This window comes from Scatophagus argus, chromosome 22 (assembly GCF_020382885.2).
Source record: "Scatophagus argus isolate fScaArg1 chromosome 22, fScaArg1.pri, whole genome shotgun sequence".
Classification (NCBI taxonomy): Eukaryota; Metazoa; Chordata; class Actinopteri; family Scatophagidae; genus Scatophagus; species Scatophagus argus.
Window position 1 is genome coordinate 5066606 of NC_058514.1, and position 19570 is coordinate 5086175.

The 19570-nt window shown below is 42.7% G+C and overlaps 3 protein-coding genes across 4 annotated transcripts in view; 1 reads left to right on the plus strand and 2 right to left on the minus strand.

Moving 5' to 3' along the window:
• tmtc2a (transmembrane O-mannosyltransferase targeting cadherins 2a) overlaps positions 1–2166 on the minus strand; it is a 50628-nt gene extending 48462 nt beyond the window's left edge. The window contains 1 exon segment of the mRNA XM_046378929.1: positions 1700–2166. Coding sequence (XP_046234885.1) covers positions 1700–1782 — 83 coding nt within the window. The 5' untranslated portion in view covers positions 1783–2166.
• A 4749-nt stretch (positions 2167–6915) lies between these two features.
• mettl25 (methyltransferase like 25) lies at positions 6916–17394 on the minus strand. 2 transcript variants are annotated; one of them, XM_046379008.1, is made up of 12 exons: positions 17031–17394; positions 16417–16578; positions 16183–16289; positions 15460–16041; positions 15088–15235; positions 13068–13162; positions 12775–12804; positions 12232–12305; positions 10776–10869; positions 10356–10430; positions 9805–9876; positions 6916–7750 (listed from the first exon to the last, which is right to left on the minus strand). In XM_046379008.1, exons 1-12 carry the CDS (start codon positions 17245–17247, stop codon positions 7643–7645), a joined length of 1764 nt encoding a protein of 587 aa, XP_046234964.1. In that variant the 5' UTR covers positions 17248–17394; the 3' UTR covers positions 6916–7642. The 2 variants fall into 2 exon arrangements, with proteins under 2 accessions (XP_046234964.1, XP_046234963.1); XM_046379007.1 differs by having other exon boundaries at positions 16417–16581.
• Positions 17395–17535: 141 nt separating this feature from the next.
• On the plus strand, positions 17536–19410 carry ccdc59 (coiled-coil domain containing 59). Its single transcript, XM_046379010.1, has 4 exons — positions 17536–17771; positions 18099–18459; positions 18705–18813; positions 18957–19410. The coding sequence occupies exons 1-4, from the start codon at positions 17624–17626 to the stop codon at positions 19119–19121; spliced, it is 783 nt and encodes a 260-aa protein (XP_046234966.1). The 5' UTR covers positions 17536–17623; the 3' UTR covers positions 19122–19410.
• The last annotated feature ends 160 nt before the right edge of the window (positions 19411–19570 follow it).

Below are 19570 nucleotides of genomic sequence, written 5' to 3' on the forward strand. Positions count from 1 at the left end.
TGCAGCAGGCAGGGCAGTGCAGCAGGTAATATGTCACCAAAGGGCTTTTTCTGACAACCTCGCGGTGTCACGGTCACATGTACAGACGACACTGATGGATGAGCAGCCGCCGGGCGCTTTTTACAGGGATACATGTCGAGGTGTGATGAACTGAAGACGGCATACGGAGCTCGTTTCTACCACCTCTATGTACCTCCTCCTTCACCTCCACACGCACACACACTCTGTCTTGCTCACGCATAACGCACAGCGGGGTCACTGCTGGAGCTTGAGAAGTAAAGTGGGTGGGTGGGGAGGGGGGTGTCTGACCTTTAAGGGGTGTCTGTAGATCCATACCAGACAGAAACCACCGACTGAGCTGTCTGTACATTGTCTTTATTCCCAGTGAAACCTACCACATACCTTGCATATCAGTCGTTTCGCCCTGTGATTTAATACTTGATAATGGAAGACTAATTAATATCACTTTTGACAGAACTTTTGCAGCAGCCAAAAACCCCTGAAGCACATTTTCAGTATGCGAGAGTGAGTGAAGAACCACGTGTCCTGTTGCTCTTCTGTAAGAAGGGACCAGCTGTGGTGCAGCTACTGAACATTTACACGAAGGAGGATTATTCTTACGAGCACAGATGTGTGACAGGCACGATCACCTAAAAAAACTATTTAACAGCATATTTTTTCTTTTTCTGAGTGTAACATAGCAGGCTTATGAGAGAGAGATAAAAGTAGATGAAAAGGTGAGTTTATGGAGAGAAGAAATATTGATCAACAATTAATGATTTTATGCGAAAAATGCCAAACATTCTCTAATTGCAGTTTCACCAAATTGAAAGAACTGATGATGAAAATGATGGTCAGCTGCATGCTTTGTTTTGTTTTTCCTCTCTTTTATCATCTCGTGATGTGTATTCACAGCAGTTGATACTGCAAACAGACTTCTGTTTGCAGTTTCTTCTTAAAGTCGTGTTTCCCGTTACCTCTGCAGTACCTTCCCGTCTGCAGAGCTGCACAGGTCGGATCGACGCTCCAACAGCATGACGGTGTTGACATGTTTGTTCAGCTGTTTGCAAAATGAAACTCCCGGTTTAAATTAGCCTGAACTCCCCCGGGTGCAGGGCATTGTTCTAACAGGCATGAGCCGCCTCATCTACACAAAGAGCATCTGAGCCACTTCATGTGTGCAGCATATGGATGCTCTCACTTCACAATGTGTTGAACTTCTTTTGTTGTTATTATGGGGCATGTTGTGTTGCTTTCTTTTGTCGATCATATTCTTTTTTGGGGGGGGGTCATTCCCTTAATGAATATTCCAGTCAGATACGGGACAGTGAAGAGCAGTTCAGCGATTTGAACTCAATAAGCAGAACAAGCTTAGTCCAAGTTATAGGAATACACCTCTGCAGGCAAATTCTGGTAATAATACTACAATTTTACAGTCACGGTTTCAGTACACACCCTCCTCCTCTCCGTCTTTGTGCCTTTAACTGCAGCTGGAAAATAAGCAGTGATTTATTACAAGCTACGGACCAACGCACATCTAAACATGCGGGGAGACGCAGCGACCCGTCCCGCCTCCCACAACCCACCCACCCCGCTCCGCTTCCGTGCGGAGGTAACAAGAGGAGATGACAAGTGGAAGGAGCGGATGGCGGTGATGTTGCTGGCAGCGGCGCTGCTGTGCTCTGTGGGCGAAACCTACCTGTCATCGTAGCAGAAATCTGCGTCCAGCGTGTTCAGATAGAGACCCACAGCCACGGCGGTGCACACCAGCTCCGTGATCATCTCTCAAAGCCAAAGCAGGAGAGGGACTGGAATGGAAATGACTGGAATCGGGTCCCCAGCTCTATCAAGTCTCTGTGTTTTTGTGCTCTCAGTTCAGCCGCTCGGCAGCACAGCTCTCCAGACAACGCAGGGCATTTCCCATGACATGCAAAGTGTGTCAAAGTTTGCCATATTCCCTCTAACCCACTGCGTTGACAGGCGGGTCAGGGGTGTTGGGAGGTGAAGCTACCGCCGGCTCTGGCTCGGAGCTGTGCGCATTTCTGTGCTGCGGTGTCCTCGGTGTGCGCATCTCTCCGCCTTGGCACGGGAGAGAGCAGAACGGGGAGACGCATGTGGTTTTCAAGGAGGCTGAGCATGCGCACTGGCGGTGCAGTGGAGTTAAAAGCTGGTGTTTGAGGTGTGCTTTATTCAACACTGCTGGACTACAACACGAATCGGCCGTGTGCAAGAAGTTTTCATGATGACGTTTTAACAGCTACAGACGAACTCACCTTTTATTTTTATCACTAAATAATATAGCAACTTCACATTTTTGTTGTATTTTATCATCTTATATAAAAACATTGACATGAACAAAATAATTAAAGTCTAAGAACTTAAAAGCAACTGATTCAATGCCTCAACTGAAAAAAATGAAAGTAGTATTAACAATTTACAAAATGCGTGTGATTATGCAGTAAAAGGCATAGAACAGAGTTTGAAGTTCTTTTAAAAAGATGTTTGTCTAATTCTGAACAAATTAGAAAAAAACCTTAGGTGCCCTGATTTTTGTTGAATACAGTAATTAAGCAGCAACAGACTGTTGTATCACAGTAATTTTATTGCACCCAGCACCCAGTATTATACTGTAAACCCTCTGTCAGATATTTCACAGCTGGCACTTTAAGCTTGATATTCAGTTACAAATGAAAGCTGAGGTGTCCCGCTAAACATGTGACAAGAGGCTGCTGCTAGAGTTGATATCAAATTAAAAATATTGATTTATTTGCTCCATGAAGAGGCTAAGCTGGGGGAGTAGCCATGATTGGTGAACTGGTGCACCTCACCCTATGGTTAAGGATGCATATGGGCGTCAGTTTGGAAATGTGCAGCCTGGTCCTGCTGACTACCAGCTGGACCGACGCCTGTCCCTCAGTTGGGGCTCTGAGCACAAAAATCCAGAGCAGAGCAGCGGAGACAGAACAGCAGATGGTTGGTTGAAGGATGTAAAGCGTGTATGGTTGTCAGCTGATGATGGGTGAGACGGTGACGGAGCATGACGGGGTGATGATAGAGAGACATTTGTGACAGTGGCTCCCGGTGACCCTGAGGCTGAACAAGACTTGACCTTGACCTTGGGGAACCTGCCAAAATGTTTAGAGAGGCATACTGTTGTGTTTTCGTACCCGAGACTTATGTCGAAGCTCTTCCTCTTCCGAAACATTCATTAGTGTCGAGAGGTACCATTTGAGAATCTGTGTTTGGACCGCAGGGAGACATCTGACTCTTGATGTCATAAGACAACTTTAAAATATGACCTTCTTGTTGTTAGTTATGTTATATTAGGAGAACATCTTGAGTGCATATACCCAAACAAACCCTGACTCACAGGCAAGGCCTACAAGATGCACACTGTGCCCTCACTCTGCCCCATGGGGACAAGGGCTGCTCTCTGTAGCAGTCGTCACAAGTGATTAAAGGATTAGCTGAAGAAAAGAGGGGAAAATATTCCTGCAGAGAGTGTAAACAGGCCCAGGGCAAAACAAACACATTGCAGGAGAAGAAGTGTTTACTCCCTCTGACTGATTACCTGTTATGTCCTCACTGTGACGGAGCGTAATGAATATACTGCTTGCTCTTTGGGGTGTAAACAGGCGGCAGTCCTAAATAAAAACAGCAGCTGAGGGCTCAAACAGATGACAAGTAATCATTCAGCATGTGTGCGGTGTTTGTTTCTTTAATTCCTCCATTTCAGGAAAAAAGTCCAAATATTTGTCACATTTGATCAATGTATTTTTTTCTTGCATTTCCTATCTGCTTTCTTCTTGTTCAGGAAGTGACAATCATTAATCGAGCATGTAATCTGAGACACATGGGGTTTCTCATTGAAACCATATTTTGTCCTGCTCGTCAACATCAAACGTTTACATATTTTACTTGACAAGTGTTCAAACTCTTCTTCCTTGTTGAGGGCTTCAGAATGGGCCCAGGAGCTTTAACTAAGCATTAGCAGCCAGTTAGCTTAGCCCAACACAACGACTGGAAACGGAGCGAAACACCACTTCCAGCTCAGTCCAAACGTCTGTCTTTGTATCTTTGTATGTTTTGAAGCAGATTCAACAGGCTGGGGATGTGAATTTGTCACTAAAATGTTAACGTTTTTAACCTTGTCTTCTCATCTGTTTGCACCATCCTGTGAAAATATGCATATTTCATGAAAAGGTAAACTATTCTTCTAAGCGTCCTTATGTGTTGTGCAAAGATTTGTTATAGTCTTCTTTTTCTTTTTCTTTTTTTTGAGAGACAGAGACAAAAGAAAAAACTGACCAAACAGAACAGTCTTTTCTACCAAAGTCTACTTGCTTTGATGCTGTTATTGAGAGATTTCCGCTCGCCTTTAAGCCGAACAAAGGGTAATGTTAATTTCCCTGTGCCATACACTCCGGAACTACTGCTTCTTCACCCCAGCAGATAAACATCACACAGGAAACAGACAATCACAGCTGGAGGGACCGGGGCCCAGCCCTGCTCTCACAGAAATAGCACATTCATAATATTGATATCAACAGTGAAGCCAAGCAACCTAAAATCAGGAGATCTCACACACCAAATCAAATCCACCCTGGTTTGTGGAACATTTGTAAGGGTGTCACCTCCTCATTCTGGTCAGGAAGAGCAGAAATATCACTGACTGGGGGAAAAAATGGGATGTGATGGTTGTTGGATTTTTCTTTTGTTTTGGGCTGTGACACTGCTGGAATAAAATAGGAATGATACTAAATCTGCTTTATGGATACTGTGCTTTCTGAGTACCAAAAGTGCCAAAGCATTTTCTTCCCTCTGAAAAGTCTTTAAATCCGGTGATGGTACAAATGCACGGCAGGAAAAACTTTCTTGTGTCACATCCATGAAGTTTGTGCCGATGTAAATACTATGGAATGTACTTTACAATATGAAGTTATGGTAAGAATCTCAAGAGCCCTGAAATCACAGCTCACTTAAGATAGTTAGGAATTAAATTCTTCAAATAGATCATTAAGTTTAAGAAACGTACAAACAAAGCAGTCTGGCGTTTCTACACGCCACACATTAAGTGTGTTTCATTTTGTCTGACTTGGCAGATGTTTTAGATTGATTTAATTTGATATTAATCTGCCTAACATTGCAAAAGAATGGGCAAGATGAATGGAAAGGATGAATCAGAGGGACGGGTTTTGTTATTGTAAATACGTGATGGCTGTTTCAGATTGAAAACAGCAGTTGTTCGTTTCTTAAGTGTTTCTTGGGGGTGACTTGGGCTCAGAGTCAAACATTTATACAGCTTAATGACTACACATCTATAGATTCATTTCTGACAGGTGTGAAATGCATTTAAGTCCATGTGGCTCCTCAGAGAATAAATCTGCAATCACCTGAGGTGATAACATTGATTTTAATCTAAAACAAGCAGTGTGTGCCCGGCCAACTCTTTCTCACAAGTAGGGTATCTGGCAGAGAAATGTCATCTGTTCCTCACTGGAGGGGCATGACGATGGCAGCCAGAACCACTTCCTGGCACTCGGCACTCCCTGGTCTCCCTGATGGCTATCTGCCCAGGCAAAAGAAAAAAAAATTATCCCAGTTTGTGTTTGTGACGGTTAAAAGAGGGCAACATGATGATTAGGGTCAGATAAAAGACTTTAAGGATTGGGTGCATGTGTGGGTATGTGACGCTTTAACAGGTCTTTAAATGGCTTTTTCACCGTTGCAATGCTTCTTGACGTTTAACAAATGATCACCTCAAATAATTGTGTTGATGCTTGATAAATGCTGCCACGTCCCTTCCAAATTTTAATGAGGAGTCATTTACAAGAAAGTTCACGAGACAACGTTGACCGACTGAGAACTAATTGTATAAATATTACTGGTTGAAGTGTACAAACTGCAAATGTTGCTCCTTGCCTGTCTGTGAAGTTGGAGGGACCCCATTATGATTTTTCAAATCAAGGAGGATAGCAGGAACTTGACTCATTTCCAAACAGGACCGTGAGAAAATGATCAGAGCAAAGTGTTTGACGCACTCCCCTCACTTCCCCGCCATTTCCTCTCATTCCTGCCTCGCAATAAAAAGCCATCCGAGGTGGGATTACCTTGCACGATTCTCCACGCAGATTATTTCTGTCTCCCAGCCTTCATCACATCCTGTTAGTGTTTTTCCTGTCATCTGTTAAGTACAAAATCAAAGGATTGTGGTTAATCTACTTTGTTGCACAGATAACTTTAGATGTTTTTTTTTCCCAACAAATTTGTGTTTGTTTGCGTGTATTGGAAGCAGGCCTTTCATGTTTCTTGTCTTCAGTGTGGGCACATGAAAGACAAGGTGTGTTTATATATACATAGATGTGCGCAAGCATCAGGGACGGGACAGGTTAACAGGATGTGACTCACTCGGCCACAATAAAACCCAGCAACTGTTGTATCCCAAAACAAACCTCACACACATCTTGAATTTCTTGCATTCGTGTCAATCTGGTTTGGCAACTAGAGTCAGGACAAAACATGGAGCCCGATCCAAACATGGTCCAGACGCAGCAGAGAGCCTCGCCATCTGTCTTTACCGAGATAAAAATAAAGCTCTGGGATGGGGTTTCACCGCAGCGACGCTGACAGACGTATAGATGGTCCACAGATGTGCGGGCTGCTGCAGCCTCAGCGACAGATAATTGAAGCGTGTGGAAGATGTGATAGGAGCAGTTATATTACTATTGTTTCATGCCACTTTTGTTCAAGATAGTCTGTAGATTTTTGGAAATGGTTGTTCCTGCAGAGTTTTAATCAACGTTGTTCACATGTGCAGCTACTGTGACTTTTACTGACTCAGTGGGTGGGTCCTGTGCGACACACTGCACCCAATATGACAGAAATAAAGTTTGATATGAAGAATATAACCTTGGCCAGTGGCTCACAAGCTTTTATTGTGTCAGATGGGCTCATGCACTCACTTTCACTGACACTGTTTCAGTTTAATTCCTACTACAATGCATTTGTGCACTCAGGCCTAAAACATTTGTTAGCAAACATGTAAAAAGACTGTGATTTATTGAATGACAAAACACAGAGGAAAACAGAAGTAAAGATTAAAGGGCGGTCAAGGCAAGGGCTCTTGCCTATCTTTTCCCTTACGTACACTGGTTTGGGAGTCTGGAAATGGGGTTTCCAGACCTGTCAGCAGAGGGGATCCAAGCTTCTCTAAATCCCACAATACCGCTGGCTCCCTGAACAGCCCTTAAAAACAAGTGTTCTCCAGAGTCACTAAACATAAAGACAAAAAGCGCTGAGGTGGATAGAATCCGGATCAATCAGACAGGCCTGACGGTTTTTCCAGGTGTTTTTAAGCATGGAGCTTCACGAGGGGCACAAGGTCAAGACATAAAATATTGAAGATTTATTTTTCATCAAAAACAGTTACATAAAACAAAACAAGATGTGACTGAAAGTGATGCAGAGACTGCAAGGATACAAAAAAAAAAAACCAACAAAATTTAGATTAAATCATTCATATAATTAAAACAAGCATAAAAGAATACAGTCATCATACAATCACTCCTGAAGTATGACTGCTGATATAATCACGTACAATCATGAGCAGCACGTCGTAATCATGTGCATATGTATAAGTTCATCAGCTTGAAGTTCTGCTTTCGAAACTCTTCAGTCCAACAACAGCGTAACTTCTTGGTGACAGCAGGGGATCAAAGAGTTGCACCAGTGCAGAGAGAGATAAATCCTCCTGCAGGACACAAAGACACACAAAACAATGAGACACAAACTGAATTAAGAAAAAAACAAGACAAGGAGATGGAAATTTTGATTGTCCTCCCAGTCTGGACTTTGCGACCCCTGGCATCCTCTTGCTGTACAATGTTCTCACTATTAAAGAGTTCTCTATTAAATCCCCAGAGAAGAAACATCTGTACAAATATTGTGTCAGGTGGACTGCTGTTCATGTGTAAAGCAAGTTTGTCTTCCATGATGGCCGTTTGGTTAATTTTGAAACAGAAAGAAGACTCAGTCTGCAGCTTTATGAGGATGTACTTTTGCTGCATTCATACGGAGGGCTCACTTGTTATTCCATGTTAGCCTTTTAGTCACAGAAATGAGCCTATGAGCGACTTTTGCTGTGATAAACATTCACAATTCAGACACAAGTGTAAAGCCGCCAGTGAATTAGAAGGATCAACTGAAATCAGGGTTCATAATATTTATTTAGATTTTGCGGCTTTTCTCATAAGTACTGTCTGATCATTGTGATGTGAACGCAGCATCAGGCTAATGTTAGCACGCTAACATGCACTAAAAGACAACGCTAACATGCTGATGTTTTGCAGGTGTAATATTTACCACGGTCACTGTGTTTGTTGGTAAAATTCGGTATATCAGTCCAATCCAGTCTGCAGTTAGACTTAAACCAGTTTGAAAATCTTTACACTGGCTCACTCCCCTGGGGACCATGAATAACTATGCAACATTTCATGGCAATTGATCAAATTGAATGGAACACAAACTCATCAGTGCATATTTTACTGTACACATTTAGGCCCTTTGGCCTTTCAGCAGACACCAAGTCCACGCCGAGTCACAGTGTGTATATGCAGCTTAATAAATACTTCATTGTTTGACCATCAACACTTGAGCCACGTCCTGAAGACCCTCTGGAAATGTACACAAACTCACAGTGTGTTTCTGGGTGACGACTGCAGCTCAAACTCACAACCTAAACAACTTGATCTATCTGTGTGTATGTGTGTGTGTGTGTGTGTGTGTGTGTGTGTCTTAAATCCCTGTTTTAAAGCTGAACTTGCTTCAGCACACTTATCATCATATGGATCATATTCCCATACAGTCATTACCCCTCTCTCCATTTCCTCCTCCTCCTCCAGGGAGACCTCGCAAAGCTGACCAGCACGCTTGATGTTATATAGTTTGATTACACGACCCTATTAAGGAAGTCCATCTGACACATGTAACCACAGCTTCAAAGCTCATGGCTTGTACATATCTCATCGCCATGACTCAGACCAAAGATTAGCGTGTTGTGCTTGGCCGCAGAAGCACAAGACGTTAAACTGCAGGCTGGATTTAATTTAGCCGACACCTATATTATTGACAACAAAAGGTTTCCAGATTTCAACTGAGACTCAACTGTGTTTCAGCTTTCATCATCTGGGGAAGCAAATTTCAAATCCTTATCAACAAACTGTATAAGCAAATTATGAAGATGAGTCCAGCTGAAACCGGAGGCTCAGCGACCTGTGTGTGTCACGTGGCTGCTGGTTTAAATTGCTGTGAACTACGAATGCACTTTCACTGTCTTTAAGCAAAGAAAATATGAATATCTGCTGGTTTTTGGCATTTTTACTATTTACTGATATTTTATAGACCATTCACATTTAATCCTCTTAGATATTCATCATATGTGATATAATAAATATTTATTATTGCCATTTCTGTTTTACTAATGTGGCCAAAACAATGATTCAGTTCAGTTTTTAACAAAGTCCAAATTTAAACTAAGTCAAATGTTCCATATGCCTTCTATTACTCCACACTCCACATTTTTAACTCTTCACACACCTTTGCTGCTACACCACTTCCTGCTTCCTGACAACTTAACTTCATTCAAATTTTTTATTTGAAGCTCTGCCAGTGGGGTTCTGTAAGCTCACAGATAAATCTAACTGATGTGTTCTGAAGCACTGTGGGTGCACAGCCACACCTCAGCAATGTATTCATAGTATTTTCGCAATGAATGATTAATGAGGCTGAAGACTGAAAGGGTTTTACCTGTTCTTTCAGGTAGCAGAGGCGATCAAGGAGAATCAAACCTTCAATACATGGAGCCAGGGTCACCTTCAACTACACAGAAGAAAGATGTATTTGAGATGGCTTTAAAGATTATATTTGTTTGTGCTTTTCACAGGGAATCTATCCAACATGTCTGCTGCAAAATGGCACTTTTGTCACAACTTGTCTCTTGAAGGCTACTCCCAAGAAAACCCACCATGACTAGAGTCTTCCCAGTAGCTGGTGGGCGATCCCCCAAAACCATTTTACTGCTTTATGTCATGAAGGAAAATTGGTATGTTAGCTGACACCACAATTAGTGGCCTTAGCTAAAACTAGAGGCTGGTTTTCTTCCCAATCTGTACAATCGTTCCTGTATTACTTCCGCACAGAATGCAATGATCTTGCTTAATGGTGTGCAATTTATGGGCTTTATGCACCTCACTGCACAGGAGTAAAAACAGTTCACACAAAGCTTCAACAGTTTAAACAGGTCATTGTGGCTAGACGTAAAGGATAAAGATTTATTACAAATGCTGGGAAGATCCTACCATGTTAAAGGCGTGCATCTCGTCCATACGCGGCCAGTATGTGTCGTGGTAATCCTGGATTTTGCTGTCAGAAAGCTGCGAAGGAGAGTAAGGCGTCACATTATGAGGGATTTGAATATGGATACAAGGGAGTGTGGAGGAAGGTGTGACAGAAATGCATCATCCTTATTCCTAAGGATACCCACTCCTCAACATCCTGAGCCAACAGCACGAACATCGCAACCACCTGTTTGGTTCACTAATCTGACATGAAATGGAATATTTAAATACACCGCGAGGAAACATTTTCCCTTCAGTCCTGCCAAAATCATGAGCACTTCTCCTACGGTGCTGTGTCTGGGTTTTTTTTTTTCACTGCACTTCTCACAGTTTGTTTCTGGAAGGTGTTCTGTAAAACGACTGTAATATTCTGGTCCCGACCTTTGATTCATCCAGCTCCAGCCTGCGCAGAGCTCGACGAACATAGTCCACGAATGATTTAGCCTTGGAGTAGACATTTCCAACTCGCTTTTCGCTGCAGAGCAAACACAAAGAGTACATCCATCAGTTCTCAGTCCCTGAACATCTCATTTCTGCCCGATGAAATAAACATTTGCTCCTTTTAGTCTCATGTGTTTTTCTTTTTCAAAGCACATCTTAGCAACCAGAAGCAAACTGTTAAACACTTCCTAAGGTCTACACAGTGATGAATAGATGATGCTTGGAGAAAAGTAAGGGGTATGTGGTCCAGATCTGATGTTAGTCATTAAACTGAAGGTCACAGACCAGCGGGGACCAGGCACAGATCAGTGTCTTTGATCAGTGTCTGCAGCGAGCACATTCGATAAAAGCTAATTGAAATGTGCAGCACTTGCTTCCATATTTAGTTTACTTATGTAGAGAAGAGCAATGATCACCATCCACCAAAGATCTGGAAATGCCTGAAAAATCCTCAGTCATTAGGAATGCAAAATAACAACCACAAATGACCCCAGAACCTGCGATTTTATGGGTGTAAACCAGCAGGTTTTGACTTTTAAGAGCCAACAGTTAACTCATGTTTGGAAAGCAAAGTACAGCAAACTGATCCCAGGCCAAACTAAAGTCTATTCTGCCTTTTCCTCGTGTTATTCAGTACCGCATGAGCAGAAATGGTTCATTTTTATAAATAAAAAATCTGACAAGTCCATTAAGGGTAGCAATTAGGGTTTTATTTCATTATCAAGAATGTGCTGTTTATTTTTCTTAAAAATGTTTGGTCGATAAAATATCAAAATCTGATCTCCTGCTTGGCGACCAGTCCAGGGTGAACCCCGCCTCTCGCCCGTAGTCGGCTGGGATAGGCTCCAGCCCCCCCGCGACCCTGATGGATAAGCGGTATAGAAAATGGATGGATGGATCTCCTGCATTTGTACGCAGTTTTTTTTCTTTTTTCTTTTTCTTGCTCCAGTTGTGTCTTAATTGTACAACATAAAAAACTAAAAACAACAACAACAAGAACTAAAGATGATCTACTTAGAATTTTAACTTAAAATGATCCAATAAATTACCTGTAGACAGACTAATCCTTATCTTAATTGACCACTTTGTTTCAGTGTGTCACACAAAACCTGGTCTACCACCGAGTCCATGTGATGTTTGTTTGCAGGATTTGGTTCATTTAGAACCTAAATAAACCAGAACCAAAACCTTTCTGTGGTTCAGAGGAAAAAAGACCAGAGAGCGAGCTTTTTTTTTCCCTTCAGACTGCTACTGAAGTGCCTGCAAAGCACACGTGTTACTGTATGTGGATTCTGTGAAATAAAGAAAAATACCCAGAAAATATTTAATCTTGTAGACATTTGCTGTATAATGTCTCCCATTAAAGCGATGCCAGATGTAAACTGCTGTGTGTTACCTTTTAAAGGAGCTGTAATGATCCCTCAGGATGACGTGAAGCACCGCACGGTAGAACAGAGACTCCATCTGAATCTGCAGAAAAGGTCAAACATAACTTGATTCAGCGTAATGCAAATTAACTGTACATTCCACATGAAAAAACTTTATTCTCTTGTGACTCATCCAGCATGTGTACGAATGAATCTTTCCAAGCCTGACGCAAGACTAGCGAGCAATCAAGCCGGCCCCAGTTCTAACGAGCAATCGATCTTACCGTGATTGCATTAATATTTATAAACATTCCACATTAATGGCTGGTGGTATTGTGTATCAGCTTTGGCCTGCAGCCCCGAGCTCTACATTTCAAATAAATACACTGTAGTCAATCACAGACTTACAACAATACCAAGAATTAATGAGTTGATTGTTTGAGCGCATGTAAGTGATTTACGAAGAAGATAATACAAACGTGAGTGACTGTGAACACACATATTTGTGCACTGAAATAAACTGAGAGATTTGTTTAGATGGCTGTGATGTAATGACGGTTTGCTCCACTTACCCCTTGGCCGAGTGAAACTCTCTCAAGTGCCTGTTTTTGTAGAGGAAAAGTATTTCTTTGGTAAAGAAAAAACAACTCCTGACACTATTAAAATACTCATTACAAACCACTTCACCCACATGTCCTGCTTTTAGCCTACAGTAAATAAAAGTAATGCTTGACTGTCAGTTCATGCAGATGTTTTTGTTGCACACTGAGTCATTCCTGACAATAGCAGTTACAGTCTGAGGATCATCGGTTTGTGCAGTAAAGAGGCTCAAGTGCACGTTTCTCCTGGTGTCGTTCAAACTCACCAGGCAAGCAGACATCCTGGCGTTTCTGCCGCAGAACCACGACTGGTCGCGGAGGTACTGACTCAGAGGGAAACCACACACACCGCTCGAACACCCTGTGAGGGGAACACACAGAGATAATGGAGATAAACTGAGTGACTGATTTTTAAACAAGTGCAATCAGTGGGCATGAATTTTAAGTATTTGCCAGGGAAACTTCATACTAGCAGGCGTAGGAAACATTTGAATTTTGTGTGCCTGTCTTAGATCATTTAAACTTGATCTGAATGACTAGTAAAATAATAAGAATGTTAGCTTAGCGTAGCATAGAGACTGAGAGCGGGTTGAAGCAGTAAAGTCAGTAAAGATATTTCCCAAACTATTCCTTTAAAGCAGGCCTATGAACAGATGAATTAAGATAAAACATAAAATATATTTAGTCTGAAAAAGTCAGAGTTGTGGCAGAGGAGAGAGAGGAGAGAAGAAGAACCGCTAACAGTAGCTTAGCATGCTGCACACACACACTGACTCCCAGTGGAAAAGCACTGAGTGTGAAGACTTGACAGCCTGCCATCACTTTCATGTCATTTCAAAAAGGGTCAGACACTGAAGCCACAGTCCAGTGAATCCACAGGGATACGCTCAAAAGAAGCAGTAATGCCGTGCAGACGCTAAACACGCTAAGATGTTAGCAAACAGGTTCGCCTCGTTCTGTCCAACACGTGACCTGCTGACAGAGGCCCTCGGAGGCCGCTGCTGTGTTTCAGCAGGGTGGATTACAGTCTGTACACAGAGCTGTTTACAGCAGCTATGTTAGCCACAGAGTTCACATCTGAAGTGACCACGCACAGCCACCGCCATTCAGACAGACAAACATTTCTGATGTGCTTGGAGAGCAGTTGTACACTTTGCAAACACACTGTGAGGAGACACACCGGCTCCAGACTCCAGACGCCTGAACGTACTCATCTCCGAGCAGTTGTTGTGAGTCACTGAGGATACTAAACATGGATGATGCATTTAAGGAACTGCTGAATTCCCAAATGTGTAACTGCCTTCTATAATGAAGTTTTTCAGCTCTTTAACTCCTTTTTAGGGTGAGGTCGGCCACCACAGGAGTTGGACTCCATCCCAGACTGCACTGTAACCCAACAGGGAAGTGTGTGTGTGCCTTTGTTCACTTCTTTAAAAGACCAAGTTCAAGAAAAAAGCGTGGAAAAGAGTGTTTTCAATCAGCTGCCGTGATATCATTTTCCGCTCTTGGCTGAAGCTGAGGCGGGGCCCTCGTGACGTGAGGGTCGAAGGTCACACCGTTAACAAGAGATGACGCGATACTGTATCGACCGTAGCGAAGACTCTTTCTTATGGATATGCAGAGCATACAGTCACAGCAGAGGACACATGTAGTCGATTTCATACCTCATAAACTGAACAGTGAAGGAGCGTGAAACGAGGATGATATCAGTCTGTTATCCTGCATTTTTTTTCACCTGAATTAACCTCTGAGGTGAGGCGGTTGTAAAGGATCACATACAAGCTCCTTAGCGTGCAAAGTCTAAATCACAGTCTTACTAAACCAAGATTTAATACTACACACTAGTTACAGAATCAATCACTTCCCATTGATCCCCTGCTAAATTAAAAGGTCAAAAAAAGACCTGCTTTCAGCAGCCTTAAACAGCCATCCTAAATCCATAAATCCACTCTAATGGCTCAAACAGCAGCGTTCTGAGCTCAACGCAGACTCCAGAAGGGTAACTTGGCCGAGTTTTCCAGACTCTCAGCGGAACATTTAACTTGTTTACTATAAAATATGAATATAAGGGTTTATGTGGTTTTATGTGGGAAGATGGTGATGTGGATCAGAGTGATGAAGTGAAAGTTGCAGGTGTCTGAGGTGGGATTAAGGGACATGTGAGAATGAAAAAGAGTTAAGAACAGAGATACTGACTGTGGGCTCTGGGCAGAACAAAAACCATATGTTCACAAAAAAAAAAAGAAGAAAAAAACAGGTAGTGCGTGTGTGTGCCGGTGCGGTTACCCTGTCCGGCAGGGTCAAACTCCTCAGACAGCAGGTGATAGCAGCAGCCCACGCTGCAGACTGCGGCCAACTCCGGTTTAGCCACAAACATCCTCAAGGTGCTGGGAGCCAAGTCGCCACATGTGTGCAGGCCGACCATGACCGCATCCTGGAATTCGAAGAAAGCACGGAGAGAAAAGAGAGAACAGAGGAGGGAAAAAGCTGAGGGGGTTTGAGATCGATGGCAAAATTTATTGATGATGACGCGCTGCAGATTTGGAGCTGCGATAACATCTCGCACTTGCTCCAGTAATGCAAACTCCAGCCGCTGCCACGGACTTTCAGGAGCTGCTGTGGGAATTGCACTCCGCTACAACATTTGGATTTGCTCACCTCCAGCTCATTGATGAGCTCTCTGAGCTCTGTTTCTGCAGTAATGTAAGACGTGAGGGGAGAAAACACAGTGCTGGCGCCATCGGTTCTGTTCTGAGCTTTCCTCTCCAGGTTCTCTCTCTTCCTCCTCTCCCTCTCCTCAGCACTCAGTTGGCTGGGGGGAACTCTGGGGGACATGGTCTGTATCACATCCACTGACAGGGCACTAAGGTAGAGCTCCTCTGTATCTGGGTTGGCCTCCGACTGCATTTCCACTGCAGTGTCGACATCTGATAAGCCAATCAACACCCCCTCCTCCTGTGACACAACTCCTGCTCCACCACCATGTGAAATATTCTCATCTCTGTTCAGTCCAGGCTTTACGTCGACTAACTCCTCCTGAGGTGAAGGCGTCGCTCCACTCTGTGCTCTCGCTGTCTTGCTGTGTTTCTGGTAAGCCTTGGAGAACTTCTTTAGCTTCCTGTTCCTCTCCTGGGCTCCATGAGTGTTGGTGCTGGAGGAGTCGATGCCGTAGACCCGGAGGCCGTACTGCAGCGACAGGAAGGAGCTCAGGTAGCCCTTCCCTGAGCCCACATCTATCACCTGGACGGGAGAGATGGGAGGAAAAATTAAATTCAAAATCAGCTTATGAAGGACAAATTTCCTTCAGTTTACGGTTGTACCAAGTCTCTCCTAAATAGAGCCTTCAAGGTATTCACTGCAACTTCAAAAATGTTCCTGTACCTGTTTGACTCCACAGCGCTGGGCCAGACAGGCCACCACCTCAGACATGGACTGGACCTCATGAGATTTCTTGGAGTTCATAAACTCATCTGATTGCAACTCAGCACCTGAGTTAGACGGAACAAAAAAACGCATGTCTTATTAATTCAGCTGGACATTCAGAGACAATCCTTGACTGGTTTCCGACTCTCAGCATGAAACAGTGCATTAAGATCATCTTTTCTTCTCCCCTACCTGTGTCTTCCCTCTTCTCTCTCAAGGCCTGCAGTAGCTCATCTCTGCTCATACAGACTCCAAGGCCAGGCAGAGAGTGGGCCTTGGCCGCCAGCAGCAGTTCACAGGTATCAAGCAGCCGGTTTGTGACATTACAAAACCCGAATGTGGTTGTAGATTTCTCTGCTTGGGAAGAGCAATGATGGCAAAGTTGCACATAAAACAATCAAATCGCATTTTAAAAATTCAGCAAACTGAAGCCACAGACCTCACTATGAACAGTTTTCATTGAGACTACTTTAATAAAGTAGGACAGCGTCTGGGTTGCCAGCAAGTTGCTTTTGGCAGGTACTTATGCTTTCCATTTGGTTAGACTGCAGTAATAAATCTTGGTAATCGATTAATAAATACATGGATTTTGGTCCAGATTCTCTACTGCTTTATTTCTTCCAACCCAGACACCCAAAAGCTGTTCTAATAACTCCTAATTCATCTGTAAAGGACTGAAAATCATTTCTTAATCCTGGTAATTACTACCTTTATGCAGGATAGCTTACTAGGAAGAGGTACCGACAATGCAGCTGAACAAACTTATATGACTGTCACATTCCCCGAGACGAGCTAAATGTATTTACCTTTTGCTTTGCACTCTGGCGCCCTCTGCTGGCCACTACATGAACTAACCGTTGACAGGACCTCCTGAGGTGGCACGGCCATGAACCGGTTCCACACGTCGTGAGTGTAAAACTCCACAGTGTGAGCATTGGCGATGCTCAGAGCTATAGAGAGAAACCCCTTGACTTCATCTATCCGCCGTTGAATTTCTGTGAGGCTGTTTGAGGGGGATACCATGTTAAAAAGCTCTCTAAAGAGGACCTGAAAAAAAAGGCATGAAAGAAGCAGTCCACTGTTGATGTACGATGATAGGCATTATCAGTCGAAAATACCGTTCGATTCACGATATATTCTGCTACTAATAGAATAATGAAATAAAATAATGCTGTTAACAAAATATACGACAGCATGTGTACAGTAGGAGGCATTTCGAATGTAAATGTCTTCTTGTTAAATGAACCAAGCTAGAAACTTTCAAATATTTTTTTCAAGATTACATGCTCGATAATCAACTTTTTACGTCTTCCCGCTTACGTCATCATCCCGCGTCTGTACGGAAGTGGCACGCAGGCTGGTCCAAGCGTGAGCGGTGTAAATACAAGGTTTGGCTCAAATGGCACCGACAGATCAAAAAACAAAGAAAAGGGAATTTGCAGCCAAAGATGGCAACAGGAAAAAATCCATAAATAACGTACAGGGTGTTAAAAAGAAGAAGAAATGGATCCCCGAGCACAAAGTATTCAAAGGAAATATTAAAGAAGGTGAGTTTCTGCTCAACCCAACCAAAAGCCTCCCTGTTTAAGAAGCTATGATCAGCAGTTAGAAAGTTGATGAGAGTTTGGTTCACTTATCCAGCTGCAATTAAAGACAGCCAAGAATGAATCTGTGATGCCAGGCTGAACTAACAGAACTCTCAATTTAAACTGGCATTCGTATGTAACTAAGTTTTATCCCAGCCGGAGTCCTTTTTCATGTATCATAGAAGATAACTGGCTGTTTTCACAAATTCGGCTTACAATGGTCCATCAAAATCCTGCTGTTCAAATAAAATATGACCTTATTATATCATGGTTTGCCTTTGTCTTTAGGTCAAGGGTTTGCTTTTAAAAGGAAGGAAAAAGTCAAACATGAGTACAACAAGCTGCTGCGCAAGGAGAAGAAGAAGATGGCTGAGCCCAAAGCTCTGTACAAGGAGGAATACCCCGAACACCTCAGACATCTATACATTGCAGAGGCACAGAAACTGAAGCAAGAGGCCTGGACCAATAGAATTAACAGGAGTAAGCAGAGGATGAAAGGACGAGAGACGGAAGAAGAGGAAGGCGACAATGATGCTGCTGCAAACCAGAGTGAAGCTGCTGATGCAGTGCCAGAAGGTACCGATGGAGCTGAGCTGACAGAGACTGTTGCTGGAAACAATGAACCAGCAGCAGCTTCAGAGAAGGAAAGGTGAGGAAACCCTTGGACGTGCAGCTCTAAAATGTAATTCTCACATGAGCTGAACAGATTGGCCTTTAGGAAATAGAGAAGATAAATTACTAGCTAAAACTGTAAAAAGCACCATAAATGTTTTCAATCAAAAGAGAGAAAATTGTTAGTTTAATTGGAAACTTGAAAATCGTCTAAATTAGTTCAATATTTGCTTTGCTCGCGGCAATGCAGAGTAAAATTGCCTTCATAATATTCTCTTCCAGTCTTCCAATGAGCAACCGGATGAGGAAAAAAATGCAGAAGAAGACATCCTATCAGAAGACAAAAGAGGAGTTTGAGGCAGTCAGAGAAAAACGAAGAAAAAAGAAAGAGGTGACATTGTAGTCTTATTTTTTCATCATTGATTATTACCCATGAAAAAATAAGGTTGTTTTTTCAGATGAAACTGCAGTCTGACTTCCGTCTGACAGGCCTTGTCTTCTTCTTTTGCATTTATTTCTTTGGTTAAATTCCAGGAGTACCTGAAGAACAAGCAGCAGAGAGAAGAAGCCATTCGGAAATACAAACAGAAAAAGCTGGAGGCGTTTCAGATGCTGAGCAAAAAGACCAAGAAAGGACAACCCAATCTGAACCTCCAAATGGAATATTTGCTTCAAAAGATAGAAGGATCCGGGAAATGACTCCTAAATCAGAGCTGCTACTGGACCGTGTTTGTATCTAACTGTGCTGTGTTGTAAACGATTACCTGATGGACAATCAGGAATGTGCTATTCAAATTAAAACCACTCTTTTCAGTGGTGTTTTACATTTAGAGTGGCAGACTAAAACATTCTTTTTTCTTTCCTTTTTTCTGAAAATCTAATACTGTGGCTTATTTTAATTGCTGAACCACAAGAGGGCGCTGTGAGATATGAAGAGATGTGAAAAGATGCTCATTTTTAGTCAATAAATGTTGGAGTTTCCTGTAAAGTGGTGTTATTTTCAAATCACCAGCACATCCCAGTTGTACCTAATTGCCATGACACAAAACAATCATTCAGTTATCGGTAATTTTGCAACAATTAGTTTCACCATTACAAACTCTTTAAAATGAACTCAAACTCTTTTATTTTCTGGTTTTATTTTGATA